Source organism: Podarcis muralis, chromosome 7, assembly GCF_964188315.1.
Source record: "Podarcis muralis chromosome 7, rPodMur119.hap1.1, whole genome shotgun sequence".
In the NCBI taxonomy this organism is placed as follows: domain Eukaryota; kingdom Metazoa; phylum Chordata; class Lepidosauria; order Squamata; family Lacertidae; genus Podarcis; species Podarcis muralis.
The window spans coordinates 63362403-63389186 of record NC_135661.1 but is presented as its reverse complement, the minus strand read 5'-3'; the positions used below and the strand labels follow the sequence as shown (position 1 = coordinate 63389186).

General features: G+C 42.5%; 1 protein-coding gene across 6 annotated transcripts in view; it reads right to left on the bottom strand.

The window, feature by feature from the left end:
- Nucleotides 1-26784, bottom strand: part of KIAA0319L (KIAA0319 like) — a 56720-nt gene that overhangs the window by 6541 nt on the left and 23395 nt on the right. For 4 of the 6 annotated variants that reach the window (XM_077931953.1, XM_077931955.1, XM_028738914.2 and 1 more), the window contains 14 exons: nucleotides 26044-26317; nucleotides 23153-23254; nucleotides 22097-22194; nucleotides 21483-21570; nucleotides 17989-18081; nucleotides 16901-17033; nucleotides 13219-13447; nucleotides 11346-11469; nucleotides 8887-9019; nucleotides 7772-7920; nucleotides 5686-5837; nucleotides 4629-4767; nucleotides 2949-3108; nucleotides 1047-1192 (listed from right to left, as the gene is read on the bottom strand). In XM_077931953.1, coding sequence (XP_077788079.1) covers nucleotides 1047-1192; nucleotides 2949-3108; nucleotides 4629-4767; nucleotides 5686-5837; nucleotides 7772-7920; nucleotides 8887-9019; nucleotides 11346-11469; nucleotides 13219-13447; nucleotides 16901-17033; nucleotides 17989-18081; nucleotides 21483-21570; nucleotides 22097-22194; nucleotides 23153-23254; nucleotides 26044-26317 — 2020 coding nt within the window. Of the gene's footprint in view, nucleotides 1-928; nucleotides 1193-2948; nucleotides 3109-4628; nucleotides 4768-5685; nucleotides 5838-7771; nucleotides 7921-8886; nucleotides 9020-11345; nucleotides 11470-13218; nucleotides 13448-16900; nucleotides 17034-17988; nucleotides 18082-21482; nucleotides 21571-22096; nucleotides 22195-23152; nucleotides 23255-26043; nucleotides 26318-26784 lie in introns of all 6 variants that reach the window. The other 2 variants (XR_013393703.1, XR_013393702.1) reach the window with 1 other exon arrangement.

Here is a 26784-nt window from a genome sequence, read left to right as displayed (position 1 = left end):
TCATAGATCAACTGCAAGGTCAAAGATAGGGTGGAGAAGGAAGGAGAGGAAAATGGTGCTAAAGTGGATATGCAGGACTGAAGCCCCTCCTATCAAAACAGTAATAGCACTGTGCTGCTGGTTCATATGGCATGGACCATGGTAGTAAAATGCAATAGCTCAGAAAACTTGGCATAAAACTAGTCTAAGAACTCCCAGAAGAAAGGATCAGCAATAGTGGTATCAATACAACTGGGGGCAGGCATCATATACATTTCAAGGAGGTAAGAAGCCATCATATCCGTTAAAAACAACAACACCCTAATGAGGTAATGCCCAGGGACAGATTCAAATTATGTGGCTTTAGGCAGATTTGTAATCCCACCCCCAACCTGCAACCTGCAATAAACGAGAATAACTCTGGTTTAATTTACTGGACTCCTGTTTGCAGTGATTCCTGAGATAACGTACATGAAGTGATCAGAACAGGCATGGTGGCTGAGGTTGAGGGAGTGGTAGTCCGGAACATTTAAAGGGCACCAGGTTAGTGAAGGCTGCTATAAGCAACCATATCTTCTCCCATTCTTCAGCTTGGTAGGAAAAAGAACCATCACTGTCAGTTTCTAGATGAAACATTATTGCTAGGATGCTTGTTGATGGAACATAGCATTCAGTCTCTCTGGAGTTTATCTAAGTGGAGAAATTGGGGTCCACTACGCTGGTCATAGTTCAGTGGCAGAGCATCTGTCTTGCAGGCAGAATGCCCTAGATTCAATCCCTGGCATCTCCAGGTAGAACTGGGAACGTTCCCAGGCTGAAACCCTGGAGAGCCACTGTCATTCAGTGTTGACAAATCTGATTGAGATAGGCTCCATATAAGGTGACATTGTCAGAAGCAAGTTATTTTTTACTGTGATCCTCAACCCCACCCCAGATATGGTGCACTTACAGATGCAATGGCCTTAGGGGAAGTTGGACACAGGGAAAGTGAAACTTCTCACTGGAAGGAGGTGGTGCAAGGTGACAAGAAATGGTCAGCAGCCACATCAGCTGTTCCTCTGACTTACTGACTGTATTGATCTCCAGCACTCGGAAGATGAGGAAACCTGACTGCTGCTGCTTCCGCAGCTCGTTCTTGAGTGACCAAGCAATGTCATGCCCTTTGAAGATCTGATGAGGAGGCTGATTCCACACGTAGAACACCATCTTTGTGCTGCAATTAACAAGAAAATTGGGGATACAAGAAGCATAAATAGAATGTTTCTCTCCAGAAAACTGCAACTACTGGGGGTTGGGATGGGTGAATGGGAAGAACACAAAGAAAGATTTCCATAATACAAAATCTTTAGCAGGTCTCACCCCTACAAGCCTTCCTTTCCATTAATTCCTCAAGTTTCTTTGGAAGTGAATCTATGTTCTTTGAGAAGTCAGTTCTTGGAAGCAAAATAATTATGCAAAACCAAGGAACCAGACACACATATATCTGCTTTGTTTGCATGATTTATTGCCATTGCAGACTTCAGATTTTTCCCCCCAGAGCAAAATATGCATAGCTCTGCTCAAAAAGGACAAAATGTGAAACAGCCCCCCTGGAACCCTCTCTTAACAGCAAATCAAAGCAGCAGCACCAGAATCGAGCCATGCAAAACCCCATCCTGTCCACCTGGCACAGATAAAAGTGCTCCTTAAAAAGAGAGAGACAGACAGAGAGAAAGAGAGGAGCACAAAAAAGAAAAGAAAAAAAAAGAAAATGCATCCATATTCCATTTACTTAATGCTTTCTTAACTGCAGCCAAATATATATTGATCAGATGCAAACCTCTTCCTCTTCTGCTAGAAGGAAGAACGGTAAATGACTGGTCTGCGACTAGGATGATGTGAGGTGGCGGGGGGGGGGGGGGGCGGGAATGGGGTTAGAACTGAAAGCCCAAAGCACCTCTGTTTCTTGGCTCATGTCATTAAGCAAAAGAATTTTTTCAAGGTTAACGAAAAGTGAACATTTCACTTATGTACCAGAAGATTCAGTCTGGATAAACTTGGCAGGAAGTTCAGACGCCCAGATTTCTGAAAGAACTGGGTAATGCACCAGGGTTAATCAAGCACTAGCTTAGGCAAGAGCTCTGTGCTGTTGCGATTCCTGGCACATGAGAACCTAGGGCATGAGGATCCACAATGCAATCCAGGGCTCCAAGCCTGGGTTTGTCCTCCTGCCCCAAAACCTAAGTCCTTATTCTCTGAAGAGGTTTGGTTTGCAGTGAAGCAAGGTTGACAACATAAACTTATGAAAATATATCCACACACAGGCTGCTTGAACTTGCACTTTAAGGCTGAAACCAGTTTTATGTGCAGCCTTTTTCTGTGCGTGGCTGTAGTTAAGCGCCCCTTCCCCCACCCTTTGTCTTCAATGGATACATGCATCTGGCTCTGAAATGAATGTGGGGTGCTGCTCCTCTTCCATGGGGGCTACCACCCTTAGCTTTGGTTTCCAAACAACTGCATGGTCAGTGGCTCAATGCCTGGCACTTTCTCTTCAGGTTTTTACTGTTTTACTGTTCTAAGAAAGTGGGGGAGGATGGGGAGAGAGGAGTGAGCTTCATGGCAGATACTCAGGCCAGAGAACTAGCACTGTTCAAACCCAGCTTCTGCTGCAAACCTGGGGAAAAGCACTGTGATACTGTGGATAAGTGTACATGAGACATACAGCGAGTGCATTCTATCTATGTCTGTACACACCATGAAATTCTCATTATGAATGAATATTTTTCAAGTAAACATATGAATACAAGTGCACACAAACTTATCCACAAAATATTTCAATCTTGAAAATCAACCGCCAGCACTCAGCTCAAAAAGGGAATGCTGTGTTTTATCACTTTCCTATGTCTGTTTTTAAATGAGCAAATTGCAAGTGGTGCCTTCTAGGGTGCAACTAGGTTGTCTCGGTTAAGATCCTCTCCATGGACTCCTACCTCTCCTCTGTGTAAGGCTGAATCTTTTGTACGATGATGTCTGAATCCAGGACTCCCAGCAAAACCGCTATCTGACGGATAAACATGCCCTTCTGCCGTTCTGTCAGCTGGCTGACATTCACATCTAGTATCATCTCCACAAGGTTGTTCTTCCTTGGATCTGAAAAGAATGCATAAGTACCATCTCACTGATGAATTCCAGCTGATTTGAAAATTTTGGCTTGCCCCATTCCCAACTACATTTATTCAAATAGAAATATGAGCAAATGTACATGCTGTGTGAATCCTTGCATCCCCAGCTTGGCACAGAAGCCAACCCAAATAGACAGGTTGTGCAGAGCATCCAAGAGATTCAGCCTTTGGAAAAACTCCAAGAGAAGAGCATAGCTTCTAGCAACTAGGCTGTTTTATAATCAGATGCTGAACCAACTCCTGATCTCTTGCCCCTCCCTTCAAATTCTTCCATTTCCTGATACTCCCCATTGGATTCTGCTTAACACCTGCCCTCCAAATCTCAAAAAAGATCTTTGTTAACACGCCCCCTCTGGCTATCGAAAAAAAAAGTATCACAGATACTACACCCATTTTCTCAGTGTTAGGCAGTCACAAAACCTTTCCCATGCATATACTGCAACAATTATTACTGCATCCAATTACAAATGGGATTCCAGTTCTTACAACTGTGTCAAGATATCAACAGATGTAAACTTAGGAAGATGGAAAATTGGAGAAGTACTGATATGCAGTTGAAAATAGAATCAAAAGGACCCATGGAAGGGATGGGGGAAAGTCAGGAGATTCAGAGTAATCTCAGAATTTGGATTTTGTATTGTTTTATGTTGTATGTTTATATTTTCAAAAATCAATAAAAAAGATTATTAAAAAGATATGAACAGATGTAAATAAAGAGAGCCATATATGAAGCTATAGAGGGATCTGGTATTGTTTAACCAGTATACTGCATGTCTAACAACAGGATTTACTTCTGAGTAAATGTGTAGAAGATCAATCATACTTCTTGTGTAATCAGACTGATACAGGGCCTTAGTCCCGAGAGCTGGTGTAAAGTAAGGTCTAAGAGTGTGAGCTGGGAAGTAGGGATGGGAGGACCAGTCAATTTACCCTGTTTGTTTTCTTAAGAAGTCATCCCAAATATGTGTCAGCATTTTAGTGTGCATTTCTCCTAATACACACATATTTGCAAGCAATATCCCCAATCATGTGATTTTTTTGTACAAAATTCACAAAATATGGAGAAGTGTGCATTTTGAAGGATAGTTGCATTTTGGTTCACAATCACATACTGTTTCAAGAAATGAGAGTAAGGTAGTTTTGCATCCAAACCAACCCCCGCCTCCCGCATCCCTACCAGGAAGTCCTCAGTCCAAATCTCACCTCACCCATTAAGCAGGGCTTATGGATGCACCCCTTCTCTATCTCCACATCTACAATAGGGAGTTAGTAATCTTTACAATATGTAGGCCATTATTACTAAGGTACTGTTTGTGAAGTGCTCTGAACACGCAAGGAATGTGCATATATTACAGTATTGAAAATCAATAAATGAATACTTTAAAAAGTGTGCATATAAATGCTAATTATTATGATTAATTAGCAATAGTTTCTCTTCCAGAAGATCAAGTACATGTGAGTGTGTGTGCTTGTGTATTTGTAGCTCACCAGGTTTTACTTCCACTGTGGCTCTGTCCATATCACTCTCCCCTTTGGCATCAGTCACTTTGAGATGGAATGAATATGTCCCTTCCACCAGGTTGGAGAGGAACAGCACCGCATGGTGGTCTGAGTTATTTAACACCTCCTGCATTTAACAAAAACATACAATGGTGATGATGCACCTTGCAATCCTGTGAAATACAAGGGAATATATCAGAAGTGCAGGGTCCCAGGGAGACCTAGGGGAGGAGTATGAAACCTATTGCCGCCTATATGTTACTGGACTCCAACTCCCATCTTCCTTGAGCATGCTGGCTGGGGCTGATGTGAGTTGGGGTCTACCAACATCTGGAGGGCCACAGGTTCCCACTTCTGGTCTAGGGTGACCTCTTCTAGAGCTCTTCTTCTAGAGCATTTTCCTGAAACATTTCACACCCTCCCTCACTGTAACAAGTACCAGATTCCCCTAGGCAGAGGAGAGTTAGAAGCAAGCTAGGCTGTTTTTTTAGCGAACAGCTTAAGAGAAAAGCCATCTTCTTCCAGATGCCCTTTTGTAACCAGGACTTTGAAGGAATCACTAGCCTTTGGAGCACTGAGACTATCTTGACTTTCAACATCTGAACTCTAAGAACATGCAGCAAAATTCAGAATTTTGAAGAAGAAATACATGCAGTCCTAGTCACAAGACACACTTGTTGGTATAGTGAAAAAATCAGAGACATTTCAAAGGTTCATGAGTCAGAAGAAGAGGTTTAAAAATTAAGTCAAAACTGAGTGCACTTCAGAGGCATAGCTCCCATTATACCAACCCTTTCTTTGCATTTGCTATAATAAACTAACATGCTTCCCCCTGTGGCATTTTGCTCCAAAAAGCACCTCTGTGTAACTGGTCTTAGAAAGATTTAAGCAGGCCCTGAAGAAAAAGAAAATTCAGTACATTGGACGGTCTCTCTTTTCTTGGCTGAGAGTAGTAACTCATGTAGCACTTTCCAAACTTCACTAAAATTCGATGAGTCACTTGCACACAAGTAAACACTGCAGAATAGATAGCAGCATTACTCACCCCAGCCGCAGGGCTGACGTCATCCCGAGTCCAAAGGAAGGCGACAATTCCTTTGTCATCTGTGGATCTGGAGCCATCAAGCTCTGCTGTGTTGGTAGGAAGGGTGATGACAACATTCCCAGCTATCTTTGCTGTGGGTGGCTTATTGATCTCTGAGTATGAAATGAGGACAAAGGATCAGAATACAAAGGAGCTTCAGCAAACTGTAACCCATCCATAACTAAGGAAAAGTTGACTAATTCTTCTTTAGCAATTCTAATCACTTAGTTATGATTGATGAAGAATATAATACTACCAGGTGACCTGGTTGGGAAATCCAGGTCAGAAGTCCTGCTGTGTAGAGCACTGGGTTGTCTTTGGCAAAGTGCAATGGACTGTATGGGTTTATTGCATAGGGGCAATTCTCCATCTCCTCCTGCTCTCCTCCCTCTCCTGCCCTCTGCTGAGGGATGGCAGTGCCCTCTGAAAGGCTCAGCATGCAATGCAGGGATCTACGCTGAGAATGGTGAATTGGCTGAAATTAGGTGGAGGTAGCTTGCATATGCGCATGAGTTTGACCAAACTGCGGGAGGCAGTGGAAGACAGGAGTGCCTGGTGTGCTCTGGTCCATGGGGTCATGAAGAGTCGGACACGACTAAACGACTAAACAACAGCTTGCATATGAGTTGAGTTCTGCTTATGCAAGCCACCTCTATTTTCTCCAGATCTCCACTCACACTACAGACCCCTGTCCCACATCTGAGGCCTTCCTCAGGATACCCTGAACCTTTAAATGAGGATACTTATATCACACCCCACAAACACACCCCACACATCCAAGGAAGCTGCAAGGTAGGAGATCAGGACAGACAAAAGGAAGAACTTTGCACAATGTATGGTTAAAAGACAGAACTTGCTACAAGACTGAGCGACAGCTACTAGCTTGGGTGACTTCAAAAGGGGATCAGCCAAATTCCTGGAGGATAAGGCTATAAATGGCTACCAGTCATTATTACTATTTGGTACCTGCAGGATTAGAGGCAGCATGCCTCTGGATACCATTTGCTGGTGAACATGAATGGGAAAGTGCTATGATGCTCATGTACTGCTTGTGGGCTTCCCACAGGCATCAAGCTGGCCACTGTGTGACAAGAGAGCAGGTCTAGGTGGGCCTTCCGTCTGATCCAGCAAGATTCTTCTTACATTCATCTGACTGCCCGCCTTCACCTGCATAGCAGGGAAGTTCAAATGCATCACATGGCTCAATGATTCAGGCTTCCTGCCGCTTAAGTGCTGGGAGAAGTGGATGTAGGCATGACAGAACCAAGTGTGCTTCAGGCTGGAGATTTGTACCATACCTCGCAGGGTTGTCATGGGAATAACCAAGATAAAAACCAGATTTTAATACACTGAAATGTAGTGAAGGAGCAATGAGTAATAATGACGGGCAATTATGATCAACTTCCTGAAGCCTTCAGGTAGAGCGCTTTTATTTCTGTGGAGCCTGTTTTCAAAAGCTTGATTTTGCAAGTGAACAGTAGAAGCATTTTAACAGGCATTAGTGCTTGGATTTCATTTTCTCACAGAAAGCCCCAGGAAAAAAATGGGATCATCTGGCCATTTGGAGAAACAGAGGCACATGGTTTGGGCAGTGATGGAATCCAAGACTGACGGAAGAGGGAAAACAAGAATAATGTTCTCTTGTCTGTTTGTCAAGTTGCTCAGGGGGCTAAACAAGGGCTATCACACAACAACCTCACAACAATCCAGTGCGGTTAAGCTAGCCCTGCCTTGGCCAACATGTTGCTCTCAAGATGTTTTGGACTGCAACCCATCACTCCAGCCAGCAGAGCTATGCTGTTTGGGGCTGATGGGAGTTGTAACAGGTTGGGGAAGGCTGAGATATGGTTACTGACCCATTACCACCCTGTAAGCTTTCTGGCTCAAGAAGGAATTTCAGCCCTTTCTCCCTCGTCCTACTCCACCACTGCTTATCACCCCAGAACATATTACCTTCTGTTTCATCACCAAGGGATTGCAATGAATAGAAGAGCTTCCTTATGTGGAGCCTTCTTAGCCAAAGGCTGTGTTCTCTCCAGCTACCCACCTTCCTTGACAATGACGTTAACGGAGCTCTGGCTCTGCAAGTTCCGCTCATCTTTGACAGTCAGCGTGAATTCGTACGTCCCGACCTCAAGCCCAGTGACTGTGGCGATGCTGCTGTTGGCATTTTCCAGTTTCACACCATCTGGGCCCCTGGCAAAAAGCCCCAAAAGAATCAGCATGCAGATGTCAAACTTTTGCACAGAAAAGAAGAGGAATATTCTTTGAACACTCTGCCAAGATCCTAGGCTCCCAGGTGCACTGGGCTAGGCCAAGATGATTTGTGCTGTAGGCAAAGCATTTTTTTATTCTTCCCTGTATCATGTTGTATATTACAGGGATAGGGTACTGCTTTCTCTTCAGGGGTTTTCCTGACTAGGTTTGGAGGAGAAATTTGATTCAGTTCTCATGTAATGCCAAATCTGTCCAATTCACACTTTCCAAAACAATATGAGAACTGAAACACAGACATCCATCAAAATCCACAGACATTCAAATTTTGCAACCTAGTTCTCAAACCAAAGAATGTTCACAAAAATGCAAATATTAAAGGACAATATGCATAAAAATCAATAATTTGGTGAAAGTAACATACAAAAATGCAAAACTGTATGCAAAAATGTGATTTTTAAGGGGGAAATTCATGCTAAAATACTGAGGATTTAGCTTTAGTTTCATGAGGATTTTTTTAAAAAACAAAATTTCACAACTTACTGAAGAAACGTGGGGAAACGAGCAAACTGAAATTGACAGATTATTCCATTCCTGTTCCTGATCATAGCCCCTCTTCTCTATTCCATAAAAGTGAATGGAATGAAAAAGCTTTCCCCCTATTCACTTGTATGGAATACAGGGGAAATGAGGTGTAATCAGGAAAACTAGGCGGGGGCACCATTCCCCCACCCGCCCCAATTTGATTAGTTGGGAACCCTTGCAATCCTCCCATCCTAAGGAGGCACAACTACTGCCTGCTGGCTTAGGCTGGTCTGCATAATAGTGGTTTGGTTTTGTTTTTTAAGATTCTACATACACTGTGCATGTTAGGGTACGATACGGCATAGTTCTGCATTATCATGTGCAAGGTCATGGGTATGCAAGAGGGAGACAGAGAAATTGTACCGTGTTTTTTCCCAAAGGAAGGATGCAATCTTCTGATCATCTGAGCTCTTGCTGCCATCCAGAGTGGTGCTGTCCACAGGCAGAGTTAGTTCTTTGTCTGGACCAGCATCTGCCTTGGGAGGCTTATTGTTTTCTGAGCAAAAGTTCACAAAATGAGAGAGATATGAAGGCACTCTTGAAATGAACTGGATGCTTATGTGGAAGGTGACAGACAAGCATAGTTCACATGAATATACAAAGCAGCCTTGAAGCAAGTCCACCTAGCCCAGTGTTACCTCTGCTGATCGGAAACAGCTCTGCAGGATGTCAGGCAGGGGCATTCTCCAGCTTCTACCTGAGAGCCTTTAATCACAGAGACTTGGAACTAAACCTGGGACCTTGTACATGCAAGCATGTGTTAACCTCTGAGCAACAAACCCTTCATAAACCCTCAGTAAAACAAAACCAAGGACGTTCCCACACTGGAAGGGTACCCTGGAAATGCCATGCTTTGTTCACTCATTTTCTATGAGGCATATATACGATATAGTCATTATATTGTTATTGTCCTGTGTTTCCCCCGTACTTTTCCTATCTTTTTTTCAGACTTCAGGAAATCTAATCAGTGTGTGTACCAAGATTACAACAGCACCAAAATCCCTACAGGCATAGACTGCCTACGTGAAACCCTTCAGGGTTTTTTTTAAAAGGGGTGTGGTTTTGACTTTGGCAATAACATATTAGGCTGGAAAACCTATTGCCATACGTTCATACTTTGTTAAATCTTCACTATTAGCTTTTCAGTTAGTGTCATTTTATCAGCATGTTTATTTTTTAAGTTGCACTAAAACAATCTATATCCACATTAACAAAAAAGAATGTTAGTGCAAGATTAACTTCAAAATATTGTGGTCAGCATCGTTTTAGCAGTGTCCCTGCTCCAACCCATTTAATTAGCATTAAGATAATTTTTAGCCTTAAAAAAATTAAAGTAATGACATAGTAGAGCCTAAATAAGAAAGGCTTAGCAGAAAAATGAAAAAAAAAAAACCAACCACACAACACAACAACCCTGCATGCTCAACTAAACAGTCCTTTCTCCAGCTACATGGCTTCATCACACCAAGTAGTGTGGGAGATGCACAGCTCACAAACTATAGGAATTCAATTACAATTGTGTTTGCAGCTTATTTATTTATTCCTTCATTTCCTTTCTAGACTGCTTTATATTTTTAAGAAAAAAATATCAAAGTGGTTGAAGATAAAACATTATCTTTAAGATTTCAAAATAAAACATTACTATAGAAAGTCAAATATAAAGCTTACAATAGAAGGGCAATTATTAAGCCAGGCATGGGGAATCTCCTGTCAACCCTAGCCACTGGGCATGCTTGCTGGGGCTGATGGGAGTTGCTGCTGAGGAGCAGCTGGAAGGTCAAAGGTTCCCCATACCTGGATTAGGTAGTACTAGCAACTACTTGCTTGGAAGCATCCTAACACTCCTCACACTAAGGGCCAATGCATATGCAACAGCATAGTCAATGATTAAAAGAATGTGAGTGGGCCACAGAATTATATGCTCTCTGCCAGATTCAAACGGTGTTTAAGAAATCTGATTAAGCAGGAAATCTAGTTAAGACATGTGGCGGTGGAGATCTTAACCACAAGAGATTCCCCCCAGCTTAAAAACTGCAGTGTCTTCCATTCTGGATCAGTTTGACAATAGGTTTGTGTCTTTTTACAAAATGGAAGCTCACATGACTCAGAAATCAGGCTGACATTTTCATAGCACCACACAAATCAAAGGGCATACAATCCAGAAAACTGCAAGACTAGCTTTCTGCTTGGTCCAGCAGAGCCTTTGACTTTTTGCTTTTTCCTGAATAGCAATTATCTGTGCTGTACAGCAAGCTGTGTTTGAAATTGAAGGGAGTGGGTGGCACTGCTATTTGGGGAAAATAGGCTTTACAAAAATAATAATAAAGGGAATGATCCAAAGTTACGTGCTTTGGAGTACCCATTGGTCTCAATGGTTGAAATCAATGGTACCTATAAATATGTTCCTTTGTCTGGATCACTGCCTGTCTAGAAGAGCTTATTTTCAGATTGTCCCAGTGTTGGGCATGATTAGCTACCAGACATTTATCTAGGTTCAAGAGAAAACCAGCTGCTCTCAACCAGCCCCACACACTGGCTGCACATACACCATATTTAAACTTCTCCCAAATAATCCTGGGAACTTTGTTAAGGGTTTTCTTAAGGGGTCTGGAAACTATATCTATTTGATGGCTAAACTACAATTCTCAGGATAATTTTTTTTTTTTGGGGGGGGGGGGGAGTCATGTGCTTTAAATGTCTGTGTATGAAGTCACTATCTCTTCATCCCCCTTAACCCTGGTCCCACATATACTAATGTCAAATACAGGCTTCTCATATATAATGGGGGGAGTTTTACACACAAAAACCCTTATTAAGCGTACCAGGTTGCACAATCACTGTGACCTCAGCAGTGGACTGGTGGCCAGCAGAATCTGTCACCGTCAGCAGGTAGGTGTAGTCACCTTCACGCATTGCAGAGAGCTGCAGAGTTGAAGTCCTCACTCCCTTGGAAACAACATATACCAAGAATTTAAGTCCCCATTCACAAAGAAAGAAAATCAAAGGAGACTTAAGAAATGCACCACTCATTGCAAAGTTATATAAACCAGTTTCAGGTGGAGTTTTTTAAGCAATCAAGCGGTTTATACATTTTGTGGAATAAATAAAATTATTTAGAGGATACATGGGGCATGTGCTTGTGGTCTCCTATCTAGCTACTGACCAGCCCCAGATGTGGTTGGTTTCCACAAGGCTGCTGCAATATGTGCCCTCCAATCATGCCTTGGATCCATTCAGTAATTTATCCACCTTGAGATGCTTGTGGTTTTTTTGGTTTTGAAAAAACAGAAGATGGGACAAGAAAGAGATGTGTAGGTCATGCAGAACCAGGAGAAAGTCAATATAGGGGCATAGATAGCCAACATGGCTTCCCCCCTCCCCTGATGATGCTGAACTACAACTCCCTGGAGTCCTAGTCAGCATGGCCAGTGAGAGTTATAGCCCACCAACATCTGGAAGGCACCATGCTGGCTACTATGCCTGGAACAGGGAGTTTTTCCTCCCTTTTTTGTAATACTGGAGCCCAGGATCATCTAATGAAGGACTACTATCCACCATACAATTCTGTCTAAGAATTGAGCTCTTCACTGCCCCCTCAGCTATTAAGGTGCTAATATGCAAAGCAGCGTTTTCTGCGGCAGCCTCTTGCCTCTGGAATGCCAGGCCAGGACACTGGCATTGCTTCTTCACTGCTTGGGTTTAGAAAAGCAGTTACAACTTTTAATCACACTATTTATTTATTTATTTAATTAATTGCAATTCTCCTCTACCTTCTTCTCCAGGGAGCTGCAGGTGGTGTACGTGGTTCCTTCCCCCCTCGTTTAATCCCCACAACAACCCTGTGAGGTAGGTTAGGCTGAGAGGCAGTGACGGGCCCAAGGTGACGCTGGCCAAATGGGGATTTGAACCCTAGGTTCTTCTATGAAGAAGAGCCAGTTTGGTGTAGTGGTTTGCATGTTGGACTAACATGCAAGCCACTACACCAAACTGGATCTTCATAGAATTGTAGAGCTGGAAGGGACCCCGAGGGACAACTAGTCAAACCCCCTGCAATGCAGGAATCAGAAATATTGTTTTACTGTAAGCGACTTTGAAGAGTGTGATATAAGCAACTTTATATAAATGCATTTATTTATTTTTACACAGCAGATAGGGAAATCGCTGCCACAAGTTGTGGCTGCCAGGTTGGAAAAGGGGGGTTAGACAAACTGACCGAGAAAAATGCTAAGAACTACTAGTCATGATGTCTACGTAACACCTCCAGGATCAAAGGCAGCATGCTCCTGAATATCAGGTACTGGGGGACACAGATATCTGGGGAGAGTGCTACTGCCCTCATGTCCTGTGTGTGGGCTTTTTGATACACATCAGGCTGACTGCTGTGGGCTGGAAGGATAATACTAGAAATCCAACAGAACTTAATAAATGACACATAGAAAGAGCATGTACCCAAAGCGCATACAGTAAATTAAGCTCAGCAACAAAATTAGCCAGAAGGGACACGCCCTCACAAAATTACTAGGTGTGCAATGTTTGAACACACACGTATCTTTTTAAATGTTGATTAGATAAGTAATTGTTGGGTCAGAGGTGTTTACAGTGATTGAACAAATTGATTTACATGAACTTAAACATAATAGGAAATGTTTATTGAAGTGTGTTGACTCCTCTCAAGACAGAGCCCCAAGATCTTACCTGCATCTCTACCACTTTCCCTTTGCTGCTGGGGCTGAGGGACCATTCATAGCTGACAATGCCGTGGTCATCTGTGCTCTGGTTCCCATAGAGGGTGATGGAGTTTTGGGGCAGAGTGATAACTTGGTTAGGGCCTGCATTCGCTACGGGTGGGTAATCCACTGCTTTGTTCACAGTCAGGCTGGCAGTGGTGGAGTTGCTGGCACCATCCGAGTCCACCACAGTGAGGCTGAAGAGGGAGGAAGGAAGAGAATTCAAAGATCAGGACAGAAAGGGAAAAGCTCAAAGGGAGCCACCGGCCCCAAATGAAAGGGAAGAAAATTAATGGTTTAAGCTGAATATGTATAAACTTGGGGGGGGGGGGGCGGCAAAGACGGATGCCTGGAACAAGTAGGAGGGAAACATGCAAATATGAAAATGTGATGCTATTTTAAACAAATGTACAACATGCAACTAAAGCTATATTCAAACATGTCTGTATTTATAACAAGAAAATAAAGAAATCAAAATGCCAGATACACATTTACAGACTCAAAGTCTATTCACAAATAATAATGGTTTTATTGCAGATTTTTGTAATGTTTGTGTATTTTATTTTGCCATATACCTTAAAATATTATTTTATAAAGTGGTATAGAAATCACCTTTAATAAATAAACTCAAAGCTGTGTCAAACAGACCCAAAAAGTCTATTTTTAAAAATCTTGTTCTCTCACTCTTGCTGAGTTGAGAATTCATTCACCAATAGTAACCTATTTTTGACAGAGCACTGGTTTTACATGTGTAAGAATAATGTACTCCCCGCCCCCAAATACTGTATTTTTAAAAAAATGATTAGACATATCATTTTTTGGCTTTTCTGAAGAGTCTGTTTTCATGTGGAGAAATTATTCAGGCAAAATCACACATGACATAATAAAATTTCTCTTCACAAGATAACTAGTGGCTGAAATTATGAATTCATTCCATTGAAAAGCTGGTGAACTGAACGTTATATGTGTGGTTTATATCAGAGGCAACCCATTCACATGTGCCAGGGCTCAAGTGATGAGTGTAACCAGCTCTCTCTTAGGCAATGGCTAAACAAATAAGAGAACTAGTTCAGACCAATAAACTGCATTTTGTCTGCCTAGTGTGCTTTAGGCAAGTTCACAAAAACAAATGGCTGTATCTATCCCATTATTGCTGAAGGGGAAGTACTGTGGGAAGTATTCTGCCTCTGAAAAGTCATGTCAGTCTTCTGCCACTCACATTTCGTAGCTCCTAATTAATGAATCAACTGAATCCTTTTTTAAAAAACCATGTATGTATGCTAATGGATATCATCACAACATCCTGTGGCAATGAGTTACACAGGCCAAGTTGTTTTCTCTGTACTATTTACCTCTAACATACTGTATGAGAAGTGGCCCTACAGTAAAGTATTAAGTGCTCCTTGGGAAAGCACTGTTAATTAGCCAACTGTGTGATGAACATTTCCACAGAGTCCCTCTGTCATTTATTTCCATTTACAGATGGGGGAAAGGGGAGGTTGGAGCCACATGGCAAGGAAAAGGCTTGGAACTGAAGCAGCATGGTGACACTAAAGCCCCTCATCCAGAGGCTCTTTTTATAAGGAAGGGCCATAGGTTAGTAGCAGAGCCCATGCTTTGTGTCTAGTGGGTCCCAATCAGGATGAGCATCAAGCTCTGCAGTTAAAAGGATCTCAGGTCAAAGTATGCAGTGCAGCGCTAGATGGACCAACAGTCTGACAACTTCATATGTGTAGCTCTCCTGGCCTCATTACTGCTGATAAGGTCAATATGCATGAATTGTTGTTGTTGTTGTTGTTTAGTCGTTTAGTCGTGTCCGACTCCTCGTGACCCCATGGACCAGAGCACGCCAGGCACCTCTGTCCTCCACTACCTCCCGCAGTTTGGTCAAACTCATGCTGGTAACCTCATATGCATATTCATATGCATGAATAGCCTGTCATAATTTGCTGGGGGGGTGTGGACAGGAGGGAAACACATAATTTACAGTTCAAACAATTTCATAATATATGCTAGTGGGTTCTGTAATTGCTCTCATCAAATGTCACCCATACAGGACCTGCAAGCTGGAAAAACATAAAAAATAATAGAATGAGGCTACCCACAGTCCTGCTTGCAATTAAAACAATTTAAAAGCTGGTATTCACTGTTGAAGCCAAAATATCTGTTTAAAAGACTCTCAAAATGCATTAACAAAACTCTCTTCCTAAGGATTAAAAGAGGGAGAGACGGAGAGCTTAGCAACTGAGATAATCAAATGCATGTGCAGACTTCATAAGTAAAAGCACAAAAATCTTTACAACCAGAATTTGGATCATTTGCTGTAGAACACACTCCCAACTTCTTCCCCTTCTAAAAACAGGCTTGTAATAGGGGCTGTGCAAGTCATTAATTATTTAAAATCATTGTAAAGCAATCGAGGAAACAGGCCTTTAGAGGCGGAAAGAACCCAGTTCACGCATAATGCTAAGCCACACTGACTTAGCAAGAACAAGGAGGTGTGTGGATACCCAGAAGGAAACTCACAGCTGCTTTTCCCTTCTCCAGGTCTTCCTGTTACTGCACAACCCAGGGCTAAGCCATGGTTTGGATGAGCATTACATGCACATCTGAGCTCTTGCTTTGTCTTGCTCCCAACCAAAACACAAGCAGTAACCAAGGCTGACCACTTGTGATTTGTTTTGAGAAGACAAAACACAAGCTCAGATTCACACAAAACACTAAGCCAAACCACAGCTTAGTTCTGGCTAGTGTGGCAGCAGGGGGATTGGCGAGGACCAACTCAACCACAATTTACTCTCTGGGTACCCAAAAAACTTGTGTGAATGAGGATGAAGCACTTTACTGGCTCCCCAATTCCCAGGGAGAGAACACAAAGCTGAGACACACAGTTTAACCATAGAGTATACTAAAAACGATTTTTTGCTAGGCTTAGCAAATACAATTTCATTTTTCAACCTACTGAATATTTCAACTATGAAGCAAATGGCAGACACACACAGAATCACCCTCATTCCATAACTATAAAGCTGAGGTCGGCTACACTAAACCAAAAGAAAATTGAATTATTACAGGAGAACTCTTCTTGAGCTACCTTGAACCTTTTATAAAGGAAAGTAATCTAAAGATATCCTTACCCAATAAATTCATGTTCAGATGGGCCTTAGAATAATCAATTTATTCCTGAACCTTTTATCCCCGACTAAAATCACAGTGACATATTCACTGTTATATGCCAAATCCTATTTTTATAATGAGAGAGGGTGAAAAAAATGGTTTGGAGCTGGGGGCAAAATAAGCTCTGCTCTATGGCACATGCATTCCTTCCACTATTCTCCCTAACCCCCTTCACATTAGCGGTCTAGTCACATATAACAGTTTAAATTGGGAGATTACAATTTTATGAATATAGCAATAACCTCAACCTCCATGGTCAGGGAAACTATAAAGTGTGACTAGGTAGCAAAAAGTTGTTGCTGGTTTGTTTTGTAAACTGTTAGCTGATACATTGTTTTCCTTGGTTCATGTGAACAAAGGGTTATCTAGAGGTTTAACATACCAAGGACTGATTTCATTAATTGGTTTGTGTCATCTATCTTATGATCTAGAAAATCCAAACCAGAGGTACAATCCCAGGTTCTTTGTCTTACCTGAAAGTGTAATTTCCTGGCACCAGATTGGTCAGTTTCAGAATTGCAGTGTCTGCCGATACCTTCTCCTCCCGTAGAGGCCCCTTCAGTTCTTCCCAGTGGTAACTGACTATTTTGTCATCATCAGTACTGTCTGATTCAATGGAAACAGATAAAGCCACATTCCCAGTAAGTTCAGGAGGAATTTAAATCTATTTACAAAATAGCTTAAGGCCATACTATCAATATAGCAACTTTCACAAGGGACAAGAGTTAATTTTATTTTTAAACTGTGAAGCTATGCTTAATGTGCCATGTGATAAAAGAAAGAGTATTTAAAATATGAATGATAGTCCCCAGAAATGGGATTGCTGAATGAAAATAGGAATGAACACACTGGTAGAATCCATGCACCATTAATGTAAAGGTCCCAGACTCTATCCCACATCACTTCAGCAAAAAACATCTCAGGTAAAAGGGCTGGGAAAGATCCTTGGCTGAGATTCTGGGGAGCCACTATCAGTAATACAATAATAAGCCAAAGCAGGAATGGGAAACCTCATGCTGGGGGGGGGGGGCAAACATGGCCTTCCAAACCTCTCTGCCACCCCCTCACTAGAGCGGCTTTGCACTCTTCCTGGCCTGGAGAGAGGTGTGTGTAAAAAACTAGCCAACTGTACAAAGGAAAAACACACATCTATTGCTCTGCCCACCCCTGGCATGTGGCCCCCAGAAGGTTATCAGAAGGGAATGCAGATCTTGAGCTGAAAAAGATACCCCAGCCCTGAGCTAAAGGGACCAGAAGGCTGATTCTGTGTAGAGCAGCTTCATATGTTTAAACAAGTCCAGTGAGCAGATGTTTTCCTTGTACTGAGTTGGGGCTTCCCTAGTTTAACTAATGCATTTAGCAGTGAAGACCAGTAGCTACAAATCTACACGTGCCCACAAATTGATCAACAGTCAGTGCATGATTTGAACTGATCCTAATGATACATCAGCCACATTCCTCTAGAATCCCGTTCCTTAATAGACATTCTCGCTTGGTCTCCTCCATGACTTTTATCTGAGGCTTGCAGGAATAGATTGCACTAGTTTTATTAGGTACTTACGGCTGCCATCAATGACTGTTGAGGTAGTTGGTAGTGAGATCTCCAGGAACTGGGGTAACACAATGGCCACAGGGGGCTGATTCACTCGAGGCTCTGCGATGAAAAACAGAACTATTACAGCCACCATAGAAAGTTAACATCCTAGTCAACTGCAGCATTGTAGCTAAGAGATGGAGCTGTGAATCAGGAAGTCTAGGGCTCAAACCTCACCTCTGCCATGAACTCACTAAATGGCCTTAAGGAAAGATGGTCTCTCCCAACCTCAGCAACTACCCCCCCGTCTTTTCAATTTGCAACATGGGATAAGGACTATAAAACAATAAACAAGAACTACTTTGAACACTTGCAAACAGCTACATAAATTGTACATATTAAATTGTACATATTAATGTATTATTGAACTTGTGGTTAAAACTTGCCTTAGAAATGGGACTCCCTAGGTGACTTTAGGCAAGCGAGCTCACTGAGCCTCAACCTTCCTGTTTGCAATATGGAAATAATACCACTAACCTATTTTACAGGATTATTGTAAGGATCACAGATATATAGCCGGTGAAGTGCTTTGAGTGCTTACAGGAAGTGGCACTTTCCACACGATCAATAGAAGTCACTGCCTTCCTTCTACTGCTACAGTACAGAGCTCTGAGGAATCTTGGAACATATTAAGCCCTGCTAGCAGCACCTAGTGGTATTTGGAGGAATAACTATGCCAAGAATAGTAATACAGTACATAGTTTGCCTTTCTTGCCACTGAGGAATCAAAACCAGCTCTCACACAACCGGAATGAGAGAGAAAAGGTTTCTTAGTCAGCAGAGACCTGAATCTTGGTACTTTCCATTCTAGAAGTCAAACACTGGCTATTAGAAGCCATTGGGCCTACTTCCTCCCTTTTCATGGACAAAGGAGATCCAAGAGGAGATCTATGGCTGGTGAAATACAGGCTCTTTTACATGGCCATTCTCATCAATTATCTTTGTTTATATGCCATTGTGACATTCTGAAGGAAATAGTGTTGGTAAAGGTATTCCTACCACTCCCTGGGAGGGGAGGGGAGCAGCAGCAGCACCTGGCTGCTAATCCTTCCAAGCATCATCTACTATTCTACTAGATCAAATATCTCCAACCATTTCAGACACAGGACCTGCTTTTAACTCAAACATGCATTGGAAAACCCATTTTTAATCTTTCATTTGCATGGTGGTAGTGCTCTTGTTGTGACCCACCTTGGATCAGGCCACAACCCACTAATGGGTCCCGACCCACCAACTGAAGACCAGTGTGCTAGATCAATGGTTCTTAACAATCAAGGCCTCCTGCTATGTTTGCAGCATCTGGCTTGGGCTATGCTATCATAGCACTGTTCATCTGTTGGGCGGGGAAAGCACCCAGACTGCATTCAGTCAAACTCCCTCTAAGACACACAGCAGGGGAGGCTAACCTGCATTTCTCCTGACATTGTTCAACTCCAGCTCCTAGCAGTCCCAGCCAGCATGGCCAATGGTCTGGAGTGATGGGGAGTGTAGTCTAACAATATTTGGAAAGGAACAGGTTACCCACCCTGCAGTGTTTGCAACACAAACCATTACTTGGGATAGAGGGGGAGAAATCTAGGTGCCCTCCCCTACCAATCCAAAAACTCCAGGTCAATACTATTGCTGTTATAGTGAATTTGGTTACCATAGAGAAAAGCCTGGCTTTTGAGTCAATTCAAGCAGCTCCTCTAACATATCAGGTAAGCACTGATAGCAGAGGCAGTGGTGAGCAGCGACTTCATTGTCTGGTGGAAATTGCAAACTGGCAGGCAGAGAGGCAACCCTGGCATTAATGGGAAAATGGCCAAGTGACAAACACCAAGTTTCTAGATTTGCTGACAATACACACCCACACACCTGTTGTACCCAACGTTTCCTAGGTGAAGGATAGGAAGATGTGAATTTGGAGTATAAGCCATTCAACATCCTTTAACGGCTAGGAACAACCACCCACTCATGACACCACCTCTAGCTATTTTAGGCACCAGGCGAAAGCATTTTTATTCACCCTGGCCCTTAGATATTAACTTTCTGCTTATCTTTCAGTGGGGTGAAGTTGGATTTGTGTGTGTGTGTAACTTGTGTATTTTAGGATGTTTTACCCTTTTGCATCGCTTCAAGTGCTTTGTTTCATTTTTTGAAAAAGAAACAAATAAACACAATAAGTAAATAAAATGAAAATACATATTGAGACTAAGGAGAAGGAAGCTGGCTGCCACTGCTGCCACTAGGACTGGTTGTAAATAAGAAGCAGACATGGTGGCCCTGGACTGAACCAGGCAGAGGTTGGTGGGACAGTGCCACACTTGCCCTAATGGACTAGCCTCCACTGAGTCAAACATTTGTGGACTCCTGTGCACAAACATCCTGCTCTCTCAGTTCCCTGGTTTTGCAGTCTTAAGTGCACTGAAATAGAAGAAAAACCTGTATAGCCAGAGGTAACAGTACAGTGAGGGTAGGGGACAATAATAATAATAATAATAATAATAATAATAATAAATTTTATTTATATCCCGCCCTCCCCAGCCGAAGCCGGGCTCAGGGCGGCTAACAACACTAAAACAATGCAACATTATAAAAACATTATAAAAATTAATTAAAATACAAATTGATGGCAACCATAAACTAAAGTTTTGTAAAGATTGCCAAAGGAGGGAGTCAGGCTGCGCCCTGACCAAAGGCCTGGTGGAACAGCTCTGTCTTGCAGGCCCTGCGGAAAGATGTCAAGTCCTGCAGGGTCCTTGTCTCTTGCGACAGAGCGTTCCACCAGGTTGGAGCCGCAACCGAAAAAGCTCTGGCTCTAGTTGAGGCCAGCCTAACCTCTCTGTGGCCTGGGACCTTCAAGATGTTTTTATTTGAAGACCGTAAGTTCCTCTGTGGGGCATACCAGGAGACCAAATGGGTACATAAGGGCAAATGAACAATGCTTCTATCCTATGACCTTCCAAAAAATATTAGCTATGTCCAGCCTTGGTAGTAGCAACCAAATTTGGAGCAAATTCTGGCTCACAATTTGGCCTCATTTTGGCTCACAATTTGTTTTGGGAAGTGTGGATTAGTTAGCTGTGCCTAATCACAAAGCTATGCCAAGCAGGAAAGAAAATGGCAGCCACTAAGAAGAGCACTCCTGATGCTGCCACCCACCATAAAACAAGGCAAAGAAGAAGGCAAAAGTAAGCGAATGGTTTTTCACATTCTGTTTCACCCAACACCTCCCTCCCACTGCAAATTTAGCCAAAATTTCTCCCTGGAGAACTTGCAGTCATTTTCATCAACACACACACACACACACACACACACACACAGAGAGAGAGAGAGAGAGAGAGAGAGAGAGAGAGAGAGAGAGAGAGAGAGAGGAGAGAGACCCCAGCTGTCTTGCAGCTCAAGCTTTTGTGGAGATTGCTTTTTTAAAAAAGGAAATATATAACCTACAAGCTGATAAATGTACCTGCTAAGCATACCTGGTTTAACTGTCACATTCACCATTCCTTCTCCGTGAGCATTATCACCATCTACTATCACATTGAATTCGTACAGGCCAACTGTGAGCTAGCAAAGAAAATGAACAGGGCACATTAGACATGGGCAAGGCTGGATCTACCTGTTCCCACCCCTAAATTAGACCACCACAATGATGTTAGTACCTCATAACAAGCAACTGACATATACTGAATTATGAGAGACATGAGCCATTGATGCCATCTGCTCAGAAGAGAATAAACCCCTTCTCTATTTGGACCCTAACATCCTGCATTACCTGGGCCTTGTGCTCAGGTGGAAGTGGGGATATTTTATTTTTCTCATCTACTGTGGACTCAGCAATGCGACAAAAGCAAGGAGAGGATGTGAACTCAAAGCCTCTAACAGTTTCATTGTACCTGACACCCCAGAGAACCACTCAGAGTCAGACAATATGTAGTTAGATGGGCCAATGGTCTGACAGCATAAAGCAGCTTCAGTACATATATATGTTACACACTGTAACATTTGCTTCCCCTAACCTTGCAGCACGACAGTGCAAAAGCCTACAACTGAGATTTTAGATTTAAGAGTTGCCAAAAAGCAAGAGATTCACCTTGGATAATTTGAGAATCTGTGAGTGCTGTCCTTCCATCTCTCCACTATAGTCGGTGGGGTGTGTGATCAGCCTCCAGTCATAGGAGTAGCTAGTCCCTAAACAAACAAACAAACAAACAAACAAACAAACAAACAAACAAACCAACCAGAGGTTAGAAGAGCCCACTATCAAAAGAAACTGAATGAGAAGATCAAAGCAGCTCAGAAGCTTAAGCCTTATATTGAAGATTCAAACTAATGTCACTTCAGAATACTAAATTGTGTTATATCCACATGTGGTGGTCCAGCACATATTGGGAGTGAAACTGATGCAATAGAAAGGAATACTCATATAAGCTGAGATTTGAAAACAAAAAAATGAAATCTTTTCCTACTGATTATGGCCAGAATATGTCATACTAAATCTTGGGAATGTCCATTCCCATCCCTGGAGCTCACCCTGTCTCGGGGATTCGAAATGCCGACCTTCTGATTGGCAAGTCCTAGGCTCTGTGGTTTAACCCACAGCGCCACCCGCATCCCATTTTGCACTTACTTAACTGCAAAACTTTTTTTAAAAGTGGATTTGTTATGTTAGAGCAACAGAGCACTTATTCCACCTTAATTGTGAAAACTTAATTTGGCATGTGCTTTAATCCCTCTCACAAAATGGTAACAGTTGGCACCCAAAATATATACAGTTGAGTCAGTTCTATGCTCATCTAAGCAACCATCTCTGCTCAGGAAAGAGCCTCACCTGGGCTCTTGTAAATATTTGCACTCTCAGGGTATATCAAAAGCTGTTCAAAGCGAATTCAGTGTGTGGAGGCTGTGTACACACAACTGGCTCAGAACTGGCCAGTGTATCTTGGAGTTAGCCCAGATGAACTTCTTCCTGACATGCTCATGTGGACAGGCTTTACCTGTTGATTACCAAGCAGGTTTGACTGAGCGTTTCCAGCTTCATCGCCTATCTTGAGCTTAAAGGAGCATGCATCTCTTCCAGCAAAACTAACAAGGTGGCAAATTCAGGTTTGCTACCACGTACTATGTGCCATAGCCCCCTGGGATCTACCTTTAGGTGGTGGAGGCAAGACGTATGCATTCAGCTCCACTTCATTCTTTGGCAGTGTCACTTCAACACTGTCTCCAGCAGAAACTGCCAGTTTCTTAATAACTGTAAGAGAGAGAGAATTAAAAATTAAAAGACAAAACCATTTCACATGTTACATTTTCCATTCATATACCCAGATGCTTGTGGAAGTAGTATTGGCTCAGTTTGGATGTGATGGTAACTCATGGTTGAACTTTGCATGCAGGCCAGCCCTTCATTTCCTCCTTGCAACAGCCATTTTGTTGTACAAAAAGTATATGACATTGTCACTTCAAAAAGAAGGGGAAAGCATGAGAGAGTAGAACACGTTGAGAAGTATGTATTCATTTTAAAAAGCACCGAGATGCAGCAAGGCACGACTGTAAGGAGGAGATAAAAAGCATCCACTTTCCATTCTGAACTAACCAGAGATTCTCATCATGTCCAGTGCTTTTTTCTTTAAAAGAAAAAGGTTAGGGGCACTCTCATTTTCCTACTCATATTGAAATACTGCCCCTCAATGAAGCCAAACTTAGATTCACAAAATGTTTAGGGGTATGCATCCCCCTGTGTCCCCCCAGAAAAAAGCACTTATTATGTCTAAACTGGTTTGTTTAAAGTATGGCTTGATCCTGACATGTTTGAACAAACTAGAGTCCTCCACCCCAACCCATTTGGATACAATGAGAAACTCTGGTTTGTTTTAAGCCATAAGTGAAAGCTTCCAATCTTCCCTCACCCACACTAAGTTTAAGGGCTGCTGCTGCTGCTTGTCGTGCATGCCATGCTAACCAACAGTTTTAAACCTGTTACATCCAAAAGGGGCCATTGTGTGAATGAGTCATATGCTTCTCAATTAACTACAGCAGTTTTCAATATTCTGGAGCCTGGAATACGGAAATGCATGTTTTTGATGAGAAGCAAGCTGTGCGTAATAACCCCGGGCACAGAAATTGCTTGCAGAAATCATCCCACGTCTCAAAATTAAAGTGCACCACAAGCCCTTAGTTGCAAAGCTTTAGAAATAACAAGCTACAAATTATTAAACTATAACATCCCATCCTTTAAACTTAGATGTCATTTGAGATTTTAAACTGAAAGTGAATACAAACCAACAGAATCATACAGAAATTAAACTCTTCTGCTATCTTTCTGGAAAATTCAACATGCACTTTGTGCTCTGTACTGAAGGGAGATGTCAGCCAGGTGAAGTAGAGATGAGAAGAGCTGAATCAGATATGTTTCAGGAGACAATCTAGCTGCTCTTTCTCAAACTGAGAGGGACAAGAGCCTCTATTTATTCAACTGTAAGCTTAGCCTTTTGCAAACATAGCAAGAATTTGCACTATTCTGAGCTGGAAACTGAGAAGCATTTTAAGGTCCAAGTAAGTATGCAGATCCCATAAAATTTAACTCTCTGGTACTTGTTGTACCTTTGCATATGGGGTGGTATCACTGAAATTGATCTTTATGCTTTGTTTCAATTTTAAAAGCACTCCAGTTCTTCTCAAACAGACCAGCCCTTCATTGCCCCCTTGCAACAAACATACAACAAAAATGAAATGGCACTTTAGCTTCAGAATAAGGGGGGCGGGGAGGATACGGAACAGTAGAACACCTTCAGAAGCATCTATTTAAAAAACAGAGAGGAGAGAAAAACATATATGACCATAGACCATATATAGAGTTAGAACACTAGTCCCTCAAACTCAGTATTACCCAAACTAGTGCTAGGGATTCTGTGGCCCTTCAGATGTTGGACTGCAGCTCCCATCAGTCCTGCCAGCATGACCAATAACAGGTGTGCAACGACATCTGGAGGGCCACCAGTTCCCCACCACTGGTCTACACTGCATGGCAGTGGCTCTCTAGCGTTTAGACAAGAGCTTTCCCCCAGTCCTACCTGGAGATACAAGGGATGGAGCCTGGAGCCTTCTGTATACAAAGCATGAGCCCTTCCCTCAAAATACACTTGGAGAAGAGATATAGCATGGAGGCCAAGACTGAGAGTTGCAAAATAACCTCACCTCAACCACAAACCCACTAGGTGACTTTAAGCAAGCCACACAGTCACACACACTCCACCTGAGGAGAAAAGGACTGGCCTCCTTTACAGGACTGTTACAAAGGTTCATGAGATAAAAGAGTGTGAAGTTCTTTGAATACTTGAAATGTGTTATATAAACGCTAATTATTATAATGATGAGCACAGTTGAGTGGTACCAGCAGCCACCATTTTCTTTTCTTTTCTTTTTTAAAAATGAGCTTTATTTTGTTTGCTGCTGATTGACAGAAACTGGGTGCAAAAGAGGAGAACCAGGCACAGCACAGGTGTGCGGAAGGGAGAAATCTGAAATTGATGCTTCTGGGGGCTTAGCCATCAGCTGTTGGTATGAAAGTCCCAGCCAGGCTGCCAGAGAAGGAGAATGACAAAGTTGGAATGGGAACATAGAAAACAGAGATGTAAAATGTAAAAATTAAAAGCAGATCTCAAACTGAAGGTTGAAGTTAGAGGAGGGTCCCAGAAAAGGCAGCTGTACATAGTTTTTTGTAATTATTTCTCATCCGAGGCCAAACACTGTAAAACGTTTATTTCACTTAATCAAGCGATGCACAACACAAAGGAGTAGCTGTGGAAAAGTGCAAAACCAGAATGATACGTTCCTAGATCTTGTACAATATCACCAAAAGGTTTTTTCCCCTCTTCCGAACTAAGATAGCAAGATGTGATGCTTTAAACAAGCACTAGAAGAAAACTTCTGTCAAAACATTTGGCAAATGAACAGTCAGATTAAGAGCTGAGATTGTGGAACTATGCCAGTAGCATTTAAAGGCAGGCTTACAACAGCTCCTCAGCCGACAGTTGCTCTTACCTGGCGTTGGGGCAGCAGTGCTGGGTTGCACAGCAGGGTTTGTTGGGACTACAGGATTACTCTCATTGGTGGGGGCGCCAGTTGGAACAGAAGTAACCAGCTGCGTTTCCCCCATACCCTTCCCATGAAGACTGCTAGAAGTTGGAATGGCATCCTCCAACGAGAAAGGCTGGGTAGAAGTGTTGTTGGATGGCTCGACTTTCTCAGCATTTGCAACAGGACTGGGGAATGCAGCTGCCAGGGAGGGTTCTGAAGTGGAAGCTCCAGAAGGGGCCTAGTGAAAGCAAGAAAGGAACGTGAGAAAGCATTTACTGACCACAACATCCAAAATGGCATTTATAACCTAACTCTTATCATCACCAGTCATGAACATTTCCCCAACTCTGTCAGAAATTTCACCCCATTCAAGGCCCCATTCAGAGGAAGAGTAGGGAAAATGATGTAGTAGTAGTAGTAGTAGTAGTAGTAGTAGTAGTAGTAATATTCATTATTAATGTATGTGTCATATCACTTGAGAAAAACATGTTTGGCTAGAAACAGCTGGGGGTGCGCACACGTGCACAAATTGCACATTTCTGGACAAGAAAGAGGGGTGGGATCAAGTTTCTGGAGACTGCATGCTGACTGGAGAAAGTGCATACTGCCTGGAAAATGTGCAAAATGCAATTGAGATATGCACACTCCCAGGGGCCTGTTGAAGGTTAGGTATCCTGACTAGAGAACGTATAAAATTCTGTCAAT